This window comes from Streptopelia decaocto (genome assembly GCF_964273445.1).
Source record: "Streptopelia decaocto genome assembly, chromosome: 2".
NCBI classification, from domain to species: domain Eukaryota; kingdom Metazoa; phylum Chordata; class Aves; order Columbiformes; family Columbidae; genus Streptopelia; species Streptopelia decaocto.
In genome coordinates, this window is record NC_138655.1 from 43,162,999 (window position 1) to 43,188,570 (window position 25,572).

General features: G+C 34.4%; 1 protein-coding gene across 2 annotated transcripts in view; it reads right to left on the reverse strand.

Moving 5' to 3' along the window:
• SNTG1 (syntrophin gamma 1) overlaps positions 1-25,572 on the reverse strand; it is a 330,365-nt gene that overhangs the window by 106,800 nt on the left and 197,993 nt on the right. For both annotated transcript variants that reach the window (XM_082045789.1, XM_082045788.1), the window contains 4 exons: positions 23,158-23,214; positions 15,931-15,988; positions 13,384-13,427; positions 13,235-13,276 (listed from right to left, as the gene is read on the reverse strand). In XM_082045789.1, the coding sequence (XP_081901915.1) occupies positions 13,235-13,276; positions 13,384-13,427; positions 15,931-15,988; positions 23,158-23,214 (201 nt within the window). The remainder of the gene's footprint in view (positions 1-13,234; positions 13,277-13,383; positions 13,428-15,930; positions 15,989-23,157; positions 23,215-25,572) is intronic.

A 25,572-nucleotide genomic window follows, 5' to 3' on the forward strand; every position in this document is an offset into this window, starting at 1 on the left:
TGGTAGGAAAAGTCTGCAGCATTTTCCTGTTCTTCTTTCATTAATGTTAGCATCATTAATAAAAATCACTCATAAAAAACATTGCTATAAGTGCTTTATTTGCATTCTTAGGTCATGTACTATAATTCTGAATTTTGTTTCACTAAAAACTGCACTTACTGGTCATCAAAGTTCATGTTAAATCATTAGAAAGCCATTACTCCAGTAAAGAAACTATGAAAAGTAAGGGATTAAAACTTGTTAAAATTTTAAGTCTATTAAAACTGCGAACACCATACTGTGGAGTCCCTGAACATAGGTCATAGGGAACACTATAGGTCGCTGAATTGAAACATTTCACACGATATTCTGTAAAATGAAAAATATTAATTCCCTACATAGATTCCAACTCTAATATGTTATTTACTGTGATCTATTAGGGTATTTTTGACTCATCCCAGCTGAGCTTCAGACTGTTGATTCTAATGCAAATATTGATTCTAGTTCCAAACAATGGGTCTTGTTAATGTTTCCCAACCTATATTCCATGCACTACTATTGGTCTGGGACTGTGGGCCATAGAAAAAATAAATACACAAAAATGTGTTTATTAGCCATTCAGCTCTACATGATATGCAGTTACGCACGACAAGAAAATATCTATGAAAACACACAAAAAAACCCCAAAGAACAGAAGACATTAACCTAAACTCTTTCAAAGTTTCAAAAACTTTTTCAGTGTATCTAGATGTAGTGAGTACATGCTGGAGTTCGGAACTGCCTACTTTTTTCATATATATATGAAAACATATCTTAGTTTTCACACTGCCTACTCCATAGAATCATTTTTTGTTGGAAGAGACCTTCAGGATCATCAAGTCCAACCATAATATAACCTAACTCTAGCACTAAACCATGTCCCTAAGAACCTAATCTAAATGCCTTTTAAACACCTTCAGGGATGGTGACTCCACCACTTCCCTGGGCAGCCTGTTCCAATGCCTGACAACCCTTTCCATAAAGAATATTTTTCCTAATATCCAACCTAAACCTCTCCTGGTGCAACCATTTCCTCTTGTCCTATCACTTGCTATTTAGGAGAAGAGGCCAACCCCCTTCATGCTACAACCTCCTTTCAGGTAGCTGTAGAGGGCAATAAGGTCTCACCTCAGCCTCCTCAAGGCTAAGCAGCCCCAGTTCCCTCAATGTATGGTTCTACTTCTCTATGATTATTCAGCTATGCTGAACAATCTGTGTAGTTATACAGTCTTAAGAAGTCCTCTACTTCAAACTCTCACAGCTGTTCCACTTTTTGAATGTTATTAGATATTTAGCTGCTGGGCAGCTACTAACTTTCCAAGCTAATTCATAAACAACTGTTTTTGTAATTATATATGTAATGAGTTCCAAAACAACTGACTAAGAGGAATGAGGCACATCCCTTAATAATACTGAAAATGTTCCAAATACCAGCAGAACTGTTCCTAGTGTGGTTGAAACTAAAAGCATTTATGCCACATTTTTTTAAAGATATGAAATAGGAAACTTGAATTCTTTTGGACAACACAGTGGTTGGTTTTGGTTTGGTTTTGTTTGTTTCTTTGTTTGTTTCCTAATTGGAAATTACAGCTCTATGAGACTGATAAAATCACCACCATGTGTTTAGGTAAATTACTCAACCCTGCCATGAGTCAAATATTATAAATCCATAAACCTAATTCTGTTTTCAACTAGTTGTTTTAACATGTATACTTCATCTTCTACCAATAGAACACACTTTCATTAAAATTATATATGTTTGTGTAGAGTTCTAATTGGCACCATAACTCAGAAATTTACACAGGAACCAGATTTTGTTTGGGATCAATTTCATTGACACTATCCAAAACAAACATTGACTGAAGCTGCTTTGGGAGAAATGTGTGAACCTCTTAGTAAACAAAACAAAACAACTCTTACTGAAATGGAAGAAGCATTTACACCACTGTTATAATCGCATCTACTGATTTCTACAAGGCTTTGCCAAAGGGTTGCACAGCGTCCTGTGTGTACTGGTATGTACAGCCAGAGGAACAATCAGCTGTCCCATCAGACTACAGTGGATTTATTATTTAAGAAACAAGGTTTCTGGGCCTCATAATAACTGGAAACCAACCATGAAAGCAGGCTACCCTGAGATTGTTTTGTTTGTTTGTTTGTTTTGTTAGGGTTGGGTTTTTTTGTGGTGTTGTGGTTTTGTTGGTTTTTTTCTTTGTTTGTTTTGTTGTTTTGTTTTGTTTTGTTTTGTTTTGTTTTCCCTCTCAAATAAATGTTATGGAGAATACTCAAAACAAGCTGTCAACACCTGTAGAACATTAAGCAACCTCCAGAGGCTTTGTACATTTACCTTCAAGGATCCATTTAAAGATTTTTTTTTTTCTTTTAAGCAAAATCTAGGCCATATTGTAATACACAAATAATATGTAGAAATATGTAGAAATTCCTCCTACTCATCCTATCTGCACAACATCCTTGCGAAATGTATCTTTACTACTCACACAAATAATACAATTTTAGTGTGTTTTAGTTCAATATAATATAAAGCAGTAAGAATAAGCCAGAAGGAAACAATTCCAATCAAAGTATTAAAGGATTTGGAGTTCTTTTCACAATTGATCACACTGCACTTAAAAAAAACCATATCTATTAATAGCAATGAACTCAAAGGATCTGAGTTTTCTAGCCCTGATGTTAACAAAACAATTAAGCTCCTTTTTTATGTATTAAATATAGAAGAATCCCCTGCTTCTTCAGTCAAACTGTTCCCACACATCAAATTTCCCAGAGTAAGTGCTCTCACAGTTCAGTTCTATATGAAATTTCTAACACATTTACTAGACAAGTACAGTTTTTATACATGTAATTTGTGAAAAGATATTTAGTTATATTCAAAAGGCACAAACATTACTGAACTACATAACATGTCAGCTATTGTTCCCGTTCCTAATTCTTGAAGAGTGGAAGTCATCCAGTTGAGAAAGCATTTTGAAGTACATGCTTTATTTTTCAAATCTTTTATGAACAGAGATAGGCTTAAGATTGTTGAAAACATGGCTTGATTATTTTGTCTGACTATGAAGAGGCACAGTTCTGGGGGAAAAAAGAAAGATCAGCCCCACAATAAGAGTTTGCTAACAGTCATCCCATTGCAAGGCTGGGGTCAAAAACACAGCTAGTGGCAAATTTCACATTTACATATTCAATATAAAATTTGCTGTTGGCAAATATGACCTTAACATTTACTTTTCATGAATAGTCACATTAATCAAGCACCAGCATATAAATGCTCATGAAAAATGAATACAAAATGGTCTTAAAGAGTTTGAAATCAAATTTTAATTTCAAATTTGAATATTAATGTACAAGCCTGCTCCTATTTGTTCAGTGCTAAATGTTATCAACTTCACAATGACATAAAAAATAATTCTTGGACAAATTTGTATTTGAAGTAATGTTTTAGATCAATATATGCAGTTAACTCTGCTAAGCTTCTTGGCAGCTCAGGATCTAATCTCTGAGAAAAATATTTTAGTACTTCAGGGAATGTGCTCAGTGGTAAAAGCTTTCCACTGAGAAAATACATAAGAACATACTTTCATGCCATTTAACGCAATAGTAGATTTTCTCCTGCAGAATAATTGTACTGCATCTAGCTGAAACGGAGAAAAGTCCCAGTTTAGTAAAATACTTAAATTCATACTTTTAGGCAAATACATACATATTTTCCTGGACTGGGATCCATTACAGTTATCTCATAATGTGATTTTTTCACAAATAATCTTGCCTCAACCTTTTAGAATAATTTTCATCAGCATCTAAATTTTAAGGGTCTTGGCAAAACTGACATTGGAGGTACTTACTCTGGATATTAATTAGGTGGAGGACATTTATGGAAATTTTGGAAAGAAAAGGGGTTACCATATAATTCCAAGGAAGTAAAAAGCTAATTTGTATTTCAACAATTACAGGTTTAAACATTTTACAGCATGAGACCTTCATGACTTTCAAAGTTAAGCGTAAGTCTGATGTATAAATCCAAAATGATCAGGCTATTTATCCTATTGCAGCCCTTATTTTACCTTTTCTTGTTTCCCTATTCCAGCAATAACCCCATAGAAATCCATTCTTGACAGTAGTTAGTTACCATTTGAGACTATAAAATCTTACAAAAAACATAATTTATAGACAGTTATATAGAGTGGATGTGTTTTCTGAAGCAAAAATGGCATGAAAAATAACAGAAAAACAAAATGTTTTGTAAAATCTTAGAATCATAGAATCATAGAAGGGTTTGGGTTGGAAGGGACCTTCAAAGTTCATCTAGTCCAACTCCCTGCAATAAGCAAGGACATCCTCAACTAGATCAGGTTGCTCAGAGCCCCGTCCAGCCTGGCCATGAATGTTTCCAGGAATGGGGCATCTACCACTTCTCTGGGCAACCTGTGCCAGTGTTTCACCACTCTCATTGTAAAAGATTTTTTCCTCATGTTTAACCTGAATCTCCCCTCTTGTAGTTTAAAAACATTACCCCTTGTCCTGTCATAACATGCCCTTCTAAAAAGTTTGTCCAAGTCCTTCTTATAGGTTCCTTTTAAGTAATGAAAGGTTACAATAAGATCTCCCTGGAGCCTTCTCCAGGCTGAACAACCACAGCTCTCTCAGCCTGTCCTCATTCTGTGACATTGCTGCTTGGTGAACATGTCAGAATATCACCAAAGAATGCAGAAAGTACAGGCCTCCCTTTTAAAAACCCTAGGTCTCTCAAATCTTAATAATTCTATTTTTACAACTTCCTCTGTGCGGCCAGTTTCTACAAAAATGCAGAAAACAAGTAAAACAGCACTGATGTTACTTAACTCAAAGCTATCTAAGCAACACCTATACGGAAAGATTATTAAAAAAAGCACACTCTCATTTAGATAACTTTCCTGTTGACATATAAGGATTTTGGTTTTGATACCTTCTGCAATATTAAAAGCTGTAGTCATAGCAATAAAGTAAAAATGTAGATGTCTTGGTATTGCCAAATTCAAAAGCTCCCAGTGGAAAAAATTAATACTTCTTCTCACAGATTTGTTGTTGCCATTGTTGTGCAAGTGATTAATTTTAATCTAAAACCTAATTTATTGATTAATGGAAAGATGCTTTAATAGTCTGTAAATCCTTGTAATCTTTCAGGGTGAAACATCTTTACAGAAACTATTTTATCTGCTAGCATTCAGTACAGTAAATGCTAGCTCTCACCACCATTTCTCTCTGCAATTGGTGATTCAGAAATAACACATTATGACCTGAAGTGCACAGGGGATTTTGAATGTGTTTTGTATTAGATTTTTCATGTAAATATGACTGAACAAAACATGTCAGAAAACCCTTAAGACAACTGAGATGTGGTGAAAATTTGAGGAAACATGTCTGTCTATCCACTTAATATGTAAATACATTATAATCAGAATAGTATAAGAAAGGAAGGCATTTCATTATTTCAGGGAATCTATAAATACCCTCAGTACTTTCTACTGCACACCAACATATTAAAATCTGAGAGTTTTTGATGTAGAACATTCCCTTGAACTTTCCTTTTAACAGGTCGGCATAATTAGAACCTTTGAAATATTCTGAATAAGTACTGGCTTGACAAGATCATGTGAAGTGGAATAGAGATACGTGGATTTGCTAGACCTCATTTAAAGATGTATGTCATTATCCTGGTAATGACATTTCAGCCTAAGCAGTGACTATATTCCATTTTGCTCAGAAATGTACTAACAGCACAGGGAGGAAACAACTCCTGCAGATCTCTGCACTAAAATCTAAAGAACAGGTAACCTTTGTAATTTTAATGAAGAGTTTCTTCCCTCTGTAACCACACCTGCACCAATTTTTTCTCTATGATCTCTGAATGTCTTTTTACTGCAAGCTGTTCTACTGGCCACAGCCTTCCAAACAGCCAATGGGAAACAGGTAGTACCAAATTCAACTTGTAAAAAGACAGCAGAACTACCAGGGCAAAAGAAAACAAAACAAAACAAAAAAGTATATATCTAGAAATAGGCCCAGTGCTGACAAACAGATACCAAAACACCAGTACCATACTGTACCATACTAGTGGTTGAGAAGTATGGGGTGGGCCATCTGGAAACCTTCATGTATCTGGCTGGAACAGTCCAACACTGGATACTATTGAAAAATATATAGAGTCCATTCTCCTTTCCTCTTCCTCCTCCACCGAACAAACTGTCAAAAGACAAAGACCCATTGTAGAGAAAAAAAAAAAGAGCTAAAAATATGTACAGGTGTTAGATAACCCCTGGATAAAAAGTTTCTTCCTTATACCCATCTGATTTTACTACAGCCGGAGCAATGACGATTCTGAACCATTAAATCAGGTATTGTAACTGTTGGAAAAATGCCAGAAGACTCCATGTGTGTGCACATTTGCACTTTTTTGAGCACACCTCTTATTTATGACTCCTTCTGGCTATCAGTACACACGCTACGTTTTGTCCAATGTGCTCTCTTGGGCCCATGTCAAGCCACCAGAAATATAGAAGTTGCCTTTTAGAGGTGAACATTTGCTTTCAGTCTATATCACATGGTTTTTACCTGTTTAAAGAAAAGACCATTGTTGCCAGTCAGACCGTTTTCTAGTCTTTATGGGTAAATTTTTTTTTTTTTTTTTTTAATAGTGACCAGGGAAGATAATTTTCATGCCTATAGAAGGTTTCATTTTTCCTACATTAAACTGGAGAGTTTTCTGTATGTTTACTTCCTGTGCTTTGGAGGCTTTTGATGCTCACTATACTATTCTTGTCTAGTCTCACTAGATTGTTACGGAATAGTTAGTTAGTCCAAGTAAAACAAAAAACTCAAACACCTAGCTAAGGTGGACTATGTTTTTTTGAAATATAAACCACAGAGAAACAGGTTTCAAATAATTGGGTCTCTGGTGCTCTACCAGACAGGCAGTCCCTTTTTTTTTTTTTTTTTTTTTTTTTTTAATACTGTACACTATTGCATCTATGCACAACAAAGAAAAAATTGAGTCCCTGTACCAAAGTCAAACTGAGGTATAGCTCCACAACTGGAAGATGCTGTGCAGAACGGAATCTTTCATAAGGTCTTCTGGAGGGTAAAATGCACACACAAACAAACATGAAAATATTTCTATTTGCTTCCTAGGGAAGCAAGAGAAACCTGAGTCTTTACAGTAAAATACAAATGCAAACAAGGTCACGAACAAAGCATGTCTGATGGTACACACTTTGAATCCACTGCTGAATTGTCTCTTTTCTTTGCAGCTCTAGCTTTCAGCATTAACAGAGCTGCATGACAAAGAGGAACCAACAGCAGTTATTTGAAGGATGTTGCACTGTAACTGATGATTCAACCTTCCACTCTCTCCCATTAAATCCTAATGGATTTTTTTACTTTGAGGACCATAGCTATGTAATAAACAAAATAACAATATTAATCATATAGACTTGGTTTTAGTCATGCCGGCATACTCTACTCCCTTCTATAAAAACTCAGTAGTACTGATGAGTAGTTCTAAAAGATGAAATCTTAATGAAATGACTAACATATCTACAGGTATCTCAAGGAAAACAAATGAAAATATAAATCAGGAAGACAAACACACTAATGTATGCTAAAAGTCTAACATCATAGTGCTTGAATAAATTAAGCCTTTACTGAGTTTGGCAAAAAAATATTTTAAACACTAAAAAAGTAGCTAGAACCAGATAAAAAAAGTAGCTGAATACATGTTAAGAGCAGTGTTCCAGGTTATATCCTAATCTAAGGAATTTTCACCACACAAGAAAAAATAATAAAGTATTTGCACCCGCTAGGTTATTTTCCACTTGATGGACACTTACTTCAAATCAATGCTGAAATATTTGACAGATTATTATTAGCTCCAAATTTCATGAACAGTAAAGACATTGTAAAGTACACTGTAATAGATGTTTTCATTAATTGCACTATGACATTAACACTTTTTTTATTACGCAAGTCTCAAACAGAAAACAGCAGCTGTATGGAAAAAGTAATAAATTGGCTTCTTCTTATGAAGGAAATACTGGATTTCCAAAAAGTTTACATTTCACTTTTAAATTTAGAAGCTAGAAATTGTAAACTGATTATGCTCTTCTCTTAGAAGCACTCACTATGCAGCTTCAGTGTTTATTCAGTCTAGAGGGGAAAGGATTAAATGGCTGTGCTGTGAGTTACGCAGTACAGAATCTCTGCCACATAGTATGAGAAGGTGGTAATCTGTATTTGCAGGTTGCTGTTATCACTATCGCCAAACAGCATATATTAGAGATATTTTTCTATAATAAATTTGAAGAACTTCATATAATTTAGTAATCTAAACTTGATAATAGTCTAGGTCTCTGTTTCACAATAAAGGAAACAAAGACATCATAAAACCATAATTTAGCAAAAGACAACATCGGCAAAGTCAAGATGGAGTGATATTTCAGATTATTTGGTTTCCAGTCCTGTCTTACAAATACAATATGCTCATTCTTCTGCTTAAAACATTTATGAAAAATGTTACCAAAACTATTCATAATGGGTTTTAAAAATCAGTTTGAATGAAACCATAGTTTTAACACAAAAAATCAGAGTAAGAGTTTCATCTGTTGCAACATCAGTTAAGCAACTACAATCCCTATATTGTTAGCTTCATAGAACTCATGGAGAGCTAGCACACATACATTACTGTTATGAATGCTGAGAAAAGGGGGAAACAAAAGACACTATGAAGTGCACGTGGACTTCCTATGTCAGGTCATTCTACTTTAAAAAGATGTCTTGTGCAAAATGCAGCTGATGACTGAATTGAAACATGGTGCTACATTTTGTAGCTAGCTCTACATAAAATCCATCAAAGTCTAGATATCTATGCTGGCTTGATATCTACCTAGCTTTACATGAGATTTTCCTGCTGCTTTTCAAGAAACGCACAAATGCCATGTTAAGTGGCGCATTTCATTGAAGCGTTCCCTGAATTTTCCCCAAATATAAGAAATAAGAAATTATTTTTTATCCATATTCATTTAATTATATTTTTTTTCCTAAAAGAAAAACAGATGCTAAGATCCAAAGAAACTCCAGTGAAATGTAACCATAGTTGTTGATACTACCTGAGATGCTTTATTTACAATGTTAATAAGAGAGACATAATCTTAAACATATCAGCATTCATTTGACAGTAATTCTTCCTTCTTCATGGGCCCCAAATGTTTTGACGCACTATAACTCTGAAAACAGTAAGAGTAGTAGATCCAACAAGATTTTTGGAAGTATGCAACTGATTTGACTCATAGTCTCTGACCCTGAGCCACTCAGCAGTGGCTCAAGGGAAGTAGCTCACAGCAGGGTCTCTCACTCTCTTCTAAAATCTTACCCATTCTTAGTGGTGCAGTGGCTACACCCATAACCACCAAAAATGTCCACATGTGCTACAAGAACAGCATTATGTTGGTGATTGCTTATCTATCTTTGTTTTATGTTTGGACAATAAATGGAGGCAAGGGCTACAGATAGATTAGATTCCAGACTACAAATAAATTAGTTTTCAGCCTAACAAGTAATCATATCCACTGTGAGCCCTTAAAACACTAGGCATGTGGATTTAAAGTTATGCCTTTTTGGGCTACATTAATTAGACAGAAGCCTAAACTCATTGGTCTGTCTATACACAATCTTAATCTTAACATTTAAAAAGTCTTGTTGTAAAATGTAAATGAGAGTCTGTCAGAAAAGAAGTAATTAATAAATCCAGAATAGAAAGAGAACAAACTCATGTAAATTAACATATAAAATGGCCTCTCCTTATGCCTACATTCAAGTTCATACTGCATTTTTGATGTCAAACTGCCAGTGTGATGTTGAGAGACGTTGCTAGATTTTTTTTTCCTCAGCCTCCTCCCATGCTGACACTTCACCATAGAGAACATGTATTTATTTTACCATTGGAGGGCCCTAAGACTGAAGTAATGTTATGGTGTATTCAGATGGGAGTCTTTATAACCCAAGACAAACAGCAAGCTGACATTCAGCCTTTGATAGAAACTCATAATGTGCTTTCATGATATGAATAATATTCTCACCTTCTGCAAGGAGAAAACTAAACTCAAAATGGAGAGATTCACCTAGAGCTAAAACAAAAACAAAACAAAACAAACAAAAACAAAAACAACAAAAAAATCCCCACAAAAACCAAACAAACACACACACACAAAGAAAAACAAAAGAAAAACAAACAAACGAAACCCAAACAAAAACAAAACAGAAAGGAACTGTATAGAGGCCTCCAATAAGGTACACTGAGAACTGACTAAACCTACCTATCCTGTCTTATAAGAGTCCTATCTAACTATATATCCATCTATCTACCTATCATCTATATGCCTAACTAGGTATCTACCTATTTATCAGATTCAGGTTTCAGATTGTAGTATATTTCTTGGATAACAGGATCTGTGCATCACAAGATCTAAGAACTACTGGAAGACAATGAAGATGACAAAGTAGTGCCCCCAAGCCTTAGGACAATCAAGTTCAGTATACACTGGGGAAAGATTCTCCCTACTGTGAAAGACAGAACTAATTTTATTAAACTACTTATTTTTTAAATGCAAACAAATTTATATGCATAGTATTGTTATCACTAAAACATAGTGAAATACCAGCATCAACTAATCATCATTGTAATACAACAGGCTACAGTGATTATGCCACAGGTTTCATTGCAGACCTATGAAGATATGACATACGCTCAAAATGTTTCTGCGAGCAGCAAGAAGGTTTGGATCTATAAAAGGAATGAACACTTATAGGATGCACACTGCAGGTACAAGTCTGAATTTTCTATGGGCATCTTCAGCTTCACATACAGAAAAAAAATTCCATATGGTTTACAATGAATATTTTCTAAGACATTAAGACAACCCAAAGCACTAATATATTCTCCCATAATATGATACTTGCTAAGTCTTAATTTGTTACAAAAAAAAGTCAGAAAAAAACAAAGCTCTGAGCTCATATGCCTTACATAGCCATTTTAAAAGTATCTAAATGCAATAAGGATTGAAAATTAAGTTTCCTCTACTGTTCAGCTCCCTCCTGTGAGCAACTATGCTTCACACAGTTCTTATTTTCTCTCTTACCTGGACATTAGAGCTACAGATTCTGTATTTGATAAAGACTCTGCAAAGGGAAGTGCTAGAACAACTCAAATTGCAAATGGCATGCACCTGTAACTCCTGCTGGCAGAGTTGATTTATTTGCCCTTGACTCAGGGTTATGCCTAAACCCACAGATTACTGCACAATGCATAACCATGTCTATCGTTATTATAGAAGGCTTTACAACAAATTTACTCTACAAATATCTAACATACAATAGTCAATGTTCCTGAAAAATGAAACAAAAGCATCATCTGAGGGTTTTTTAAATTTATTTGTTGTTATTTTATACTGTTTATACTGTTATTTATACTCTGCATATTTTAGTCTAAAAATGTCACACAGACATTTAATGTTATCTAAATATTGCTCATGTTTTTCTATTAATTCTTAAGAATGATTTTTAGTTAGAATAAAGATTTAATTTTAAATTTATCTGCTTCTTAAAATCCTAAAACACTTGCACATACACAAATGCATATTCAAAACTCGCAAAATACACTTTTTAAATTATTATTCAGTGGTAATTACCTACAAGGAGTATGAGAAGCAGATTATGTTAGAGAAATAAGGTATAAAGCAAAATTTAACATGATGACACTTGCTACTCTATGTAAACATGCACCTTTTGGCTCTTCCAAACTCACTTTTTTTCATTAAAGTGTTATAAACTAATCACAAATAGCCAATAGATTTATATATGATTGCAAAGGTTAAGAGATTTTCTCAGAAAGATGAAAAAATAATCCTGGTGTTCTTACCAGTTTTCAATATGCCCTTGAGTGTGCAAATCTACACTTTTAGTAGCATCTTTTTCTCATGTCTCGAAATTCTAAAAGCCTATTTAAATCCCATCGAGAGATTTACCAGATTAATGCATATCAAACCAAACAACTATTGTAGGATGATAAAACACTAAAATCTTTTGACTGTTGCACAGTCAAAGTTTAAAAGCACTATAACCATGCCTATTAGCTTGTTTATATGGAAGGTGGTATGATGAAGGTTCTGGAGCATGATTTGCAGCACAAATTTCTAACATGAAAGCAGTGCACAAAAGCACTCTGATGGATAGTGCAGTGATCTAATCTTTCAGCCTCCACTTCTCTCCATTCCTCCTCCTTCTTTTCATCAGAACTTCATCTTTATTAACCCTTGCTTTCTATATCTGAATAACATGATTTGTCATGTAACAGAATGCTGTAAAACAGAGCATCTTTGAATTAGCAAAGTAAGTTTTAGAAAAGTAAACTTTCAAACATTACTACACTATTTTACAAAAAAACACAGGTACAAGTTCTGTGGAGCTACACAGGAATTAAAGATACTTTCTTTGGTAATTTTCTCATTTTTGGCATTAATTTCTGAAATATAGGGTTTCTTACTTCTGAAGGTACTAAAAAAGAGAATAAAAAAGTAAACCATTACACAAGTACTTCATACTTCTAGTAACACTGATTTTCCAAGGGAACCAACCTACTACAGAGCTCTCAAATACACATGGCTTCTCTAGAAGGAATCTCCTTAATACACTATTTTAAACTGGTACTTATAAGAACTTAGCTGAAGGATGACAGCATCCTCATAAGTAACAGCCAGAGAATGAAAGGCAGAGGAATAGTTTTGTTTCAATTTATAAACAGGATTAAAACCAACCAAACAACAAATCTCCAACATAGTGCAAATTACAGCTTTTGAAATTAAAATGACCTCACACAGCCAGAAAGGTGTAGCACTTCTGAAATTTGACAGCTATAAGCCAGAAGAAGAAATGTTAGAATATGTATAGATAAAATCTGCATAATAAAATAATATATCTGAGAATAGCAATTACAACAAACTTATGAGGAAGACATTGCACTATGATCTTAGTTGCTTGCTATGCTACAAGGTGTAGCCATATTTTTTTAGGAATAACAATAATACAACTGATACCAGCACATTGCTATCAGTGTACACTATCATCTCAATAACTACAAAAGACAAAAAATAGACTAAGAAATAGAAAAGCTCACCACTTCTTCATGCCTGCATTTTCTCACATTAATTCCATTTATCTGTTATTAAAAAGATAAAGAGAAGACTTACTCTACATTTCATAAGTATAGATTTCATTTCACTTTTCTAGAAAAATATAAACAAAAGAGCTTGCAATTTTACTCACCTGTAGAATTGCATCTCCTATAAAGAGCAAACCTGAAAGTTCAGCTGAAAACAGAAAGCATATTTTTCACTCATTTTGTATAATGCATCCTGCATTTTATGCTCATGTATTCCTATTTAATTTAGTGTTTTTACATAATCTTTTAGAAATTTAAACCAAAACCTAAGAAAATACCCAACACAGAAATTCCAAATAAATACTGGCATATCAGTGTTACAATGAAAGGGTCTACCCAGCCCAAGTACAAGACTGCAAAACATCTTCCATCAAACACTAGCACCTTTCAGGGTGTTATAGTGAGGTGTGGCATACTTTTCGGAGTAGAAAATTATGCAGAACTAGGTTCTATTTGACTGTGAGAGATGGTTTCTTACAAATTCTGAGGAAAAAGCAACATGGAGACTCCAGAATTACAAATGAAGCTTGTAAGCTTTCACCAAAGATATTTTAGATACTGCATCTTTGATAAGCTCAATGGAGTATTTATGCTGGACAACAATGTATGTGATGAAGAGCTAGACAATCAGTATATTGTACAAAATCACCAGCCAAACTATTTTTAAAATAAAGCTATACCCTATAAATCACAAGGCAATTTACAAAATCTAATTCTACAGTTACAATTTTTAAATTTCGTGTTGTGCTACAGAGCTATCAAATGCAAATATACCTTAGAAATGCATAAGAAAAATAATAAAGATTATTTAATTGACTATAAATACATAAATAACTCCTATGATGAGAACTAAGGAATGTTAACAGGTTATACAGGATTATTTATCTATTGTATTCCAAAACATCACAGAAGACACTGTCTAGAAATCACTAGAATAGGACTTGATCCAGAAACTATACTTATTTACATGAGTTGTAAAACTGGTATCAATACTGACACAAATTATGATACTCAAAGATGTGTTTAAAGGACTGGTCTTATTAGCTAGGTGTAACAAAGGATGCTTAAATTATTGGAGGACAAATATTTTGATTTTTTTTCTTTTTTTTTTCTTAAATGCATATTTCAATATTCTTCAGAGAGTCTGGGCTTGCATGTACTAACACTTCATATATGACTTAATGTGCTAGCCTAAGAACATTATGTGCATCACTGGTTTTATTGTAAGAATTGCATCAAATGTCACATTCTTGTTTACAGGTCAAACGAAAGAGCTGCAGTCAAGTGGGGGAGGGCTGAACTAAGCCTTCAGAGCTTTGAGGTACAGGCTATGGGTCAAACAGCATTTTCTGTATCAAAGATCCCTAGTACAGACACACTGAAAGCAGCAATTGAAATTGAACCTCAGCTAGGTATTGAGGTTAGAAACAATGCATCAGCTGCTGTAGCAAAAATATAATGACCAAAATGAAAGAAAACAGTGTGCACTTTTGTGTGCTCATTTAATCTTAAGTCTGCATTTCTTATTTTTCCTGCAGTGCTTAATAGCATTTTAATAGCTAGTGTAGGTAATATATGCCACATTATTATGTGTTGCATACTGAAGTGTATACTGAAAAGAACCAAGTCACAAGTGTAACTTCTTAAGGTTAACGTTATTGCCTTCCTAAGGGGCTCATTCCATGCTGCTCTATAACCTGCCTACATACACCGTTCACATCTACTTTTGAGGATTAGCTTTTGGTTCTCAATATGCTGATTCCCCTGTACCTCTCTTTATCTGTGTGTATGAATATGAGATCTTTTTATGATCGCACATTTTTATTGTGCAGAAGTAGCATCCTACTGCATTACAAATAGAGGGAAATCCTTCCAAGTTTATGCCTCTGACCTTACACAAATGTACACAGATATACAAAAACACAACAGAGGTATTAAGTACACCATATTACTATACTATTGATTCACAACCTTCATCTCTCATCATTGAACACATCGTGAGCTGTTTAACCATTATCCATCTTCCTAGCACATATTATATCATTCCAATAATTAAAAACAATACAGAGATTCAGCACCAACTCTGCATGCACTAAAATGAAGCGTGGTTAAGACCTTATGCAGTACCAGTTTCGTTAGGTATGAGTTGCTGCAAAGGCTCACATAGCACAGCATCCAATGTTGAAATAATAAAGAGGTATTATCAAGGTTTTGCCATTACCCAAATCCTGTCTGAGTGTTACCCTACTAACTTGTATGAAAAAACATGCATTTTCTTCTTGTGTTACCATGCTTTAACGGCCAAATATTTGATCTGCTACACAGCATCCTGACAATAACCATTTGGGAATAAAAGACACAAAATCAGTAGCTTTTCAATTTTTTTTTACATATTTTCATTCTCTAAATACCTTCCTGTTTTTCTCCTTAAAAATAATGTTTTACAAGCACTTCTTTTCAAGTAATCATGTTGAAAATTGTTTATAGAATATTCCAAATATAAATTCTGCACTTTTTCAGATAATAGTTCTGAGGAAGAGAGAGATCATAATGAGATGGAGAGATAAATGGTACACCTGAAAAATCGTAAGAATTAATGTACCTTGCTTTATGGACCACATTAAAACACAGTGTACTAATCTGACACCCACCTCTTTGTTCTTTGGAAATCTTAGAAATGACCACTGGAATATTATGTTCTGCTCCACCCTGAAAATACAATAAATGGCAATTTCATCAGTCACTGGAAATATCTTTTGCATAAAATCATATTTTATCCTTTTTCTAAGTGCAGTATTCAGAGTGACTGAGAAGACTCTGATCCTGCATTTCCTCATTTTTTCAGTACTGTTTTTAAAATAAATAGTTTATTTGGATTAATTCCTTATTGCTTCTCATAAAGGAGTTCTTATTTGCCACCATCAGCTCAGGAAGTGAATTGAATGATGTTCAAAACTTCACAAAACCTGAAGGAAAAGGACATCAGTTTCTGTGAATTTTAGAGAGCTTAATGGATGAAACCGTGTCCTACAAAAGCAAAATGGCCATTACACTAAAACGGCAACCATGCTGTGACCACTTAGTCTTCATGCTGGTAAGAAACAGGTAAACAAAACCCTAAGAAAAGCAAGTTTGGACTTTTCATCTCAAAAGCAGCCTTTATTTGTTTCCATCTCTTTCACACAAGCACAAACAGCAGTGGGATAAGTAACATGAAACAGAAAAAAAACCACAAAACACTAAGGAAAGGAACAGTAGATGTACAATAAATGGGGGAAAATAAAGGAAAGCTAAACACTAATTCAACAGTTCAACAGCAATTCAGTGCTGTTGCTTCATTCAATTTGTCCTGTTGGGACTGGAAGCATTCATGGTGCTTGAAATAAAGTATTAAAAAGAAACCTTAAATAAAAAGAAAACCAAAGGAAGAGAAAGGCAAATATACACAGAGACACAAATACTTTCTTCCTCTGTAGAGAGCATCGAAGTATAAGTCCGAATACAACCTGTACAAATTCAGATCATTAGAAACTACAGTCTGCCACACTTTTATTTTACCTGGGAATCCTGGTTAAGTGTTTGCTTACTCTTTTCTTCAGTAGCCAGATTTTTCTTTGGAAGCAATGGCTTTCTTAGGTCCAGGCATCGAGTGTTGAGGGTTGGAAATGACTGACATGGGTATTTTCATAGAATCACAGAATCATAGACTGTCCTGAGTTGGAAGGGACCCACAAGGATCATCAAGTCAAACTCCTGTTCCTGCATATGACAACCCCACAGTTCACACCATGTGTCTGAGGGTGTTGTCCAGTCTCTTCTTGAACACTGTCAGGCTTGGAGCCATGACTGCCTCCCTGGGGAGACTGTTCCAGTGCTCCACCACCCTCTGGGGGAAGAACCTTTTCCAAATGTCTAGCCTAAACCTCTCCTGGCACATCTTCCTGTCATTCCCTTGGGTTCTGTCATTGGTCACTAAAGAGAAGAGTTCAGTGGCTACCCTTCCTCCTCCTCTTGTGAGGAAACTGTAGACTGTGATGAGGTCTCCCCTTCTCCAGGATGAACAAACCAAGTGACTTTAGCTGCTTCTGACATGGTTTCCTCTCCAAACCCTTCACCAACTTAATACATATCAATTTTTCATGCAATAACCACTTGTTTGAAACTCAGTAGGCTCCTGCACCCAACAGCTATTTCTGTCATGGAATAAAGACTAATTTCATGTAAAACTGTAGAATTTTAAATAGGATTAAAGCTGCTTCTGCTAGTGGCTATCAGTGCAAATGATCCTAAAAAGACTGAGTTAGTGGGGATCTCAGTAATATTACAACAATTATATGTCTATGAGAAAAGCTCTATTGGCATTGTAGGAGATGAGTGCTGACAAGCACAGAATGTATTTATTTCTGTAGCATGGACTGAGGATTCACCACATGAAAACCATGAGTCTACCTTAATTTCAGTCAGGCTTAGAAATGTATTTAGACTAAATAAATTGTAGCTTTATAACTTGCTGAATAACTTTCAATGGTTTTCAACAAAGGAACAGCAACAGTAAAAGTTGGCTTTACTTAAGATAATCAATTCAAGCTCACTAAATTTATAAGACTTAACCTACACCCTCCAGATTTCTCCTTAGTCAAATGAACATTTAACTTCTTCCAAAATTTTCAAACAAAGGGTTCCCTTCCTAAACCTTCAAAGTTTCACAAAGATTTCACTGTCCAGGACATTTAAAGCTCAGTAAAGGAGTAGAGGCTTTAAGGCTCAGCATAGCTAGCATACATGCTTTTTTCCTCAGTAAAATGGCCTCCCTCCCTCCTTAGACTCAGCTCATCAGTAAAGATGGAAATTACTGTTATTACTAAGCCAGAGTCAAATCCAGTTGGCAGCTGGTGATGAATGGTGTTCTTGCAACATCTTGTTAAGTACTACTTCAGATTGACAGTGAAGCCTTGCATCTTACATCCTCCATACTTAATTTTCGGTCCCATAGAAGAAAAAATGTATGTGTGTCTAAATTCTGTTTTCACACACTTAGGAGGTACTCTACTTCAGAAACCTCTGGGAACAGTAACCACTTTTCCTTTGTTTTAAATTTTCCTTCCCTCTAGTGTGGATGTGTAGTTATAACCTCAGACCAGAGGAGGAAATAAAAACATGTCAAGTGATGGTGTTGAAATATTGAAAACTCAGACGCCTAACAGACTCTACTGCCAATCTTTGTAATGCAAATTTTCTCTATCATTTTTCCTTAAAAGGAAAGGATGCACTTGGAATGAAGGTAGGTGCCCACCTGCAGAGGTTGTCCTGCTGGAAGAGGCAGAGGAAGCTCTAATCACTGGCAGATGGTCGAAGTTCACTGTCCTGGTTGTTGGCCATTACTGGTGGGAGGTCACTCACACCTCCTTTGAAAGTTTCACATGATACAGTTCTAAAGATTTTTTCTTGTCCCAGTTTTTATACATGAGGATTTTTTTTTCTTAAGTTTTAGGTTTTTTCTGAAGTTTTAGTCATATGAAAAATAGGGCTATTGAAACTAGTAACTTTTATTGACAAATGCTGGTTTTGTATTTTGCTCCAAGTATAATAATAATAATAATAATAATAATAATAATAATAATAATAATAAAAACAACCAACTGTTTTGTCTTTATAAACAGTCAGAGTGGATAAAAAATTAGATTGATTTTTGGACTTTAGCATCCTCAAAGTTAGACAATGTAGGGGACATTTTTATTTCATACTGAAAGGCCACATTTATTCCACTAACAGAAATGGGCCCATTTGTTTCGGCTTTGAGATTTAGAGGCAAAGTATGGGTCATGTCTATGAAGATAAACTATATTCCCCATTGAAAAAAGGTTACTTTATTCATGTTGTCTATTGGAAACTGTTCATGTAATGCTCTGAACTGTGTTCATGGACTGTCTTATAGAATGCTAGTTGCTATAGCCAAAACTGTGTCAGGAATCATGCTAGAAATCAAACAACATGGACAATATTTCAAAACAATATTGTAGGTGGAACCGTAATGCCACTTCCAAAATACATTCAACACCAGCTGCCTTAAGTACATAAGCCTCTAAAGATGAAAAAATATTTTTTTAAACTAAAAGCTAGATGATTCTTCTATTAATTAAAGATTTGTAGCCTTTTTATTTTGTTAATTGTTTCAATTTCAAATAGAGAAAAAGTGTTAATAAAAATATATCCCAGAATGAATGAAGAGAAAGAGAATCTTTTAGGTATGTATGCAAGTGTGAGCAGGACAGGAACACATGCTTCAGAGATTTTTTGATTGAGTCAAACTTTGGAAAGTCAAACCCATTCTCAGAACAGCTGTGATGTTGTTCATCATTTAAAAAGAATGATCAAAACAGAGGCAGGAAGATGGCACTGTACAGAGACCTGGGAGTCACAAGTCAAATTGTAACTGCAAACCTTAATTTATTTCATGAACTATCAATTTTATTACCTATTTCTGCAAGAACACTACACTCCAAGTTTGAGAAACATGATATTCTTTCAGAAGTCACACACTTTACAGCTTCTTGTGTGAAATCTCTGCATCTCAAATTTGTCAGAGATGTGGTAAATTACTTCAATACTACAGTACATTTACCAATTTCTACATCTAACTCCATGGCTATTGCTTCAGACACAGAGGATTATTAACGGGGGTTCTACAGCAACTTCAGAAATAAGAAAATAATTCCTTCTGAAGGGTGTAAAACAGATAAATCCTGCTTCAAATTCAATCATGCTTTTTACCATTAACTTCAGTAAAATTAAGTACAGCAAAACACAAATCAGGTTTTCTTTTATTGTTGTTCTTTTGAACCTTTAAAGTATGGATTATAAGCAATTTTTGTTAAGGGCTTAGGTTTGGATCTTTTGTAAAAATCAATCTATCTCACAAGTAGTTCATTTTAAGCAGTTACCTGAGTCTCTGAGTTTTACAAATATAGTTATAACATAAAAGAAGAGAGTTCCTCTCATAGACAGATTACCAAAAGATAACTAGACAGTTTCATTTTGGAATTATTAACATTTTGACCTTCTGGTCTTTAGGAAAAAAAATAAAGTAAAAATAAAATAAAATGAAAAAATCCAAGTATCCAGAATTCTTAGGGTGGGATAAGATGCTTCCAGAATTTACTCTAGAGAAAGTTAACAGGTTACTTGATCATGTGAGATTTCTCATAGCAAAGAGATGTTTAAGTCAGCAGAATGCCTTAGAGCTGAATGCCAAAACTAGACAAATTCATATCAAAACACAAGCAATCATTTTAAAGTGAGGTTCATTAATCACTGTACTGGTATAACTCACACCTCAGATAAACTGCGTCCTCTGATATACACCACTGTTGAAAAGCAAGTCCTCTGACAACCCCCATCTTTAAATAATCAGAGTAGCAAGATAACAGGAACTACTGTAGTACATGAGGTGGTGGCAGACAGAGTTACTGAAACAAGGAGGAAAGGCCTCCTCACTCCTACAGGGTGACTTACAGACCTCTAATTTAAGGTATTATTACAAAATAATTACTTTTCTATTTAAAACTAATAATAAGTCCTTTATTAAAATTCAGGAATCTTGCAAAACAAAACAAAACAAAAATAACAAACCGTAACTCATGTGCAAGAATAAGCACACCATGATTGAATACCCCCTATTAAAACAGAAAACTGGCACTTTTTGGAGTGTTTGGAACTGACATTGACATTTCAGGGAATACCTAAGAAATCCATTTCAGTGAGTCTTAATAAAGTTTGCCTACTAAACGACAAATAAAAATTACTTTACATTCTAGTTCAAAGTTGTCTCTTACTAATAGCTTAAAATGATAATAGAAGATTATATTATTTATTTGTTTTAGATTGTGTTGGCTATCCAATTAATTGTCAATCTTTCTTTTTGACAATTCAGGATTTCTGATAAATGGATCTGGCAAAATAGTGTCCAGATTTACTGATTTTTAAAAACAACTATTTTTTTTAAAATAAATCCTATTGTCTGATACACATAAACAGAATAACCCAGACTATAGAAGTCTAGTCGCCTTTTAATTTATCTAATCTATAAGATTCCAGTGAGTTGGAGTTTCCTTTGTTGAAAAAGATTTCTTCATTTAATGACATCCGTTGAAGGCATTTCATCACTGCCAGTTACTCCAAAAATCAAAAATAAATTGCCTATCCATGCCTGAATTTATGTAGCTTCACATTTCCACTATATAGATCAATTTTGACCAAAGTATCTATGCAATAAAATGAACCTAGAAAATACGTTTAAATAAAATAATTCAATTTAGAGTCTTCATTTGTAAATTCTATTGCAGTTGTTTCTATTACACTTTATATAGGTTTTAACTGTTTGCTTTCTTTTTTTTCTATTGAAGCAGGATCTTATAAAAAAATACATAAATTCTCTTCTAACCTGAATTCACAGTCTGTTTTGGCACTTTTTAATACTTCTGCAGTTTGCAAAAATTTTCTTCAGAACAAAGGATATCTTGCTCTACAATTTTCAGAATAACTTGCTCTACTAATTTAAGACAGACCATCTGCACATTCACATTCGTTTATATTTCAATGATATTTCATTTTATACAATGTACCTGATACTTAAACAATAATTGTCACCAGTTTTAATAATAAGAGATATTGTAATGTATAATGTGTAACTAAATGTGTAACTAAAAAATCAGTTGTAGTGATTTGTAATGAGACTTGCTTTCCAGACCTGAAAAGTCTTTACTGGATCCAGTTATTTCTCAGCACCAGTTAAATAAACCTCATTCACCCAGATACTTTATTTTGGTAAAAACTGTAACCTCTACTGTTATTACAGGAAAATAACTTATTTGCTGTTGACTAAACTCTTCCTCCACAAGATAGGAATTAATTTTTCCTTGAATAGAGGACTTTAGTGGGTCAACAAGATAACAGCAAGTATACCAAGACATACTTTTATGAACTAGCATTTCTGTTCAGCAATCTTCTTATCAATGACAACACAAATGCACACTAATCCCTTTTCTGAGTCACTACTTTTAGGGTCAGTACTAGCAAATGTTCACAGGAAAGTCTATACTTTCACTTCATATGCATAATTTAAGCCTCTTTGCATTCATGTGAAGTTCACTTTTTCCATTGTGATCTTGGAGCTGAGGACTGCTGTGTTTAGAAGACAAAATTAATGTTCTGTTCTCTACACTGAGAGTCAAAGCTTAGGTAAGGCTTTCAAAATCATGGCAATATAGAAGAAAAAGGTTATGATTATATAAATGATTAACACTTCCTCCCTGTCATCTCTTCTTCCCTCAAAAAAGGATCACCTACACTTACACATGTTCTTAAATCTTATTGAAGAAAGCAAAAATATGGTAACATGATAAAATGCTGCTTCATTGATCTGCAGAAAAATAAATAATATGAGAAAGCAGTAACACTTTCTGTGCTACTAAAGAATTGCAGTAAATTAATGTGATATTCTTTGTAGAAGATCCGATGATAAACTTACCAGGTGTTCCACATGCCTGCCACTGCAATTTAGCATTCATTAATAACCAGTTAAATTAGAGTGCTGTTGAACAAAAGTACAGTCTGTGCAGCTGCAAACACTTTGCAGCTCTCATATCAAATCTTATTATAGAGTTGCTCAGCTTGAACCTTAAGGGGATGATCCTTCCATTTCCTTCCATTCCATAGGGCAGTGTAGCTACTAGTTGCCTATTGTGACAGTATCTAACATCCCAGAATATGTTTGCTCTATTGTTTCTAATTCTTTAAAACAGGTTTTCCTCATTAAAAGTAACATAACTATATACACAGTTTGTGTGACATAGAGTAGCAGAACAAAAAAATCATCCTACCTTTATGCTTAATCCAAATCCTCCTACAGTCTGTCTTCTAATTGTTACTGTTCTTTCCTGGGGAAAAACAAACAAACAAACAAAAACAAAAACAAACAAAACCAAAACCAAACCAAAACAAAACAAAATAAAAAGTCTTGTTATATTTAATGTTTTCTGCCAAAACATCTATATTCATACATCATCTATATTCATGTTCCCATCCTTCACTGATTATTCTTGTTTTAATAAACTCGTGAGTTCCTGAATGCAAAAATCTCATGAAACCTATGCTGCAAAGGTAAAAAGACAAAGTCTGGAAAAAAAGCAGAGGTCCTGTCTCAGACAAAAATTCGTTTGTTCAATTAATACCATATTAGTTTTGTGCACACGAGCAAGTACTGTAAGCAATAAGAACAGAACTATAGAGTTTACCAGTTAGTGCACAACACATGCATTTTAGAGGTCTTAACTTTGACTAGTCCTAAACTGATCCCATAAGCAGGCTGAGCACTAGAAGCTGAAGCACATAAGCTGCACTCCTGTAGCTCATTTTCCACTTTAGTTTAATCCAAAAAGAATACCACTTGTGTGCTCTAAGGCCAGTTAGTGATGTGAACCAAAGGTTAATGCTAGTAAATGTGTAATCTAAGAGAGATGTATACAATTTTGCTTTTGAATAGCCAAATGTTTTTTTGTTGTTGTTTTGTTTTGTGGGGTTTTTTTGGTGGTTTGTTTGGTTTTGTTTTTACGTTTGAAATGCATATATACTCATCTATTTGTAACCCACAAATGAATGCATAGTTAGCAATAGAAGAATATATGGCTATCCCATTTCATCTATGTGCTTTTGCACTGTTCAAAGGAAGCAGAAGATCCTCATCAGCTCTCAGCTCAGATCTTCCAGGAAGGAATTTTGTAACAAAGTTCCCAGAAACTGGGTTCATTCCACAAAGCTCTTCCACTTCAGGCCACCAATTGCACCTTTTGTCTGTCAGGAGGTTTCAACTGCAGGTAACGTTGCAGCCAGTATGTTCAGGATGAAGTAATACAGGCCGCAGTTTGATGTGTGATCTGACCTGAGTTTACACACATGAGCATGAAACACTCAGCTGTGGCTCCCCTGGTAGCTGTATTTTTCCTTTTAATTCCACCTGACTTCCAACTTCAGCCTTTGTTGAATATGTAATTAAGAACAGAAGCTTTACTTGTACACACTAGTCAACACATCCCAGTATTTTTGTTATACACGCTCAAATCAAATAGAAAACTGTTGTGTTACTGAAGAAGAATTTGAAAAATAGCAACACTATATAAAGGTAAACTGTCTTGATAGTAATGCATTAACTGTGAATAGAATAAAGAATATTACACTTCACAATTAAAGTATTGAATTAGTATGATCAGTGACAAACATAAATCTTCATTAAAATTTGTAGTTCATGATATGTCAGTAGTCGCTGCAAAGTTTAAATAGTGGCATCTGAATATACTTTAAGCTGGAGCTATGCTTTTAAAAAGCATAATAGAAAGCTGTTCTGCAGAATATTTCTATCCTTGTTGTCTTCCTTAGCACAAAACACATACAATTACCCTTATAGAAGAGCCAATAAAATATTATTTCTGGTTTTCACTCAAGCGAAGGCAGAGTCAAGCAAGCCCTGAAAACGCCTAATTTGGGGTCTTTCATGAGTTTTCCAGTGCTGTCCGACAGGAAACTAGAAACATTCTGCACTGGAGTTCAGCATTGCATTTTAAGAGGAAGAAATACATGCTTGAGAAATATTTTCCTAGCATAGCAGAGTACAAAATAGATAAAACTGTGCAAAAGTAAGCAAAGGGAACAGAAAAATTTCAAAGAACCATAATTTTCCAGAGCAATGTAATTTATCAGGGGGTATAATCTGTTTTTGTTTTGTTATGTTTTGCTTTGTTCTGTTCTCTAGGTTCTTTTCTATCTCTATTGAGAATAGATATTAAATATTTCAGGTCTGGAATGCTACTGAACTCATTTGAACCTTAAAAACATGCTACAAACTAGATCCACTCAAGTGATGTGTTATGTGTAATGAAGGTGTTGCCTTGTATTTAATCTAAACTAATTCAGCACATTTCTCAGCCTTACAAAAAATGAATATTACTTTGGTGTGTCTTAAGCATAAAGACTTACAGACTCTTGACAGCATGATATCTAACAACTACAAACAGGCAATCGATTAATGACCTTCAAAAATGCAAATCAGAATTACACATGAGTTACAGATTTCATTAGTGAGCCATTGATAACATCCTACTCTGTGATTGCAAACCTCACATGTACAATACAGTGAAACACATTTTCCAGAAATATCAGAAGCATCACATATTTCATACACCTTAATTTTGGCTTAGGATCAGACTCCAAGTTAGGTGATAATCGTCATCATAATTTATGCC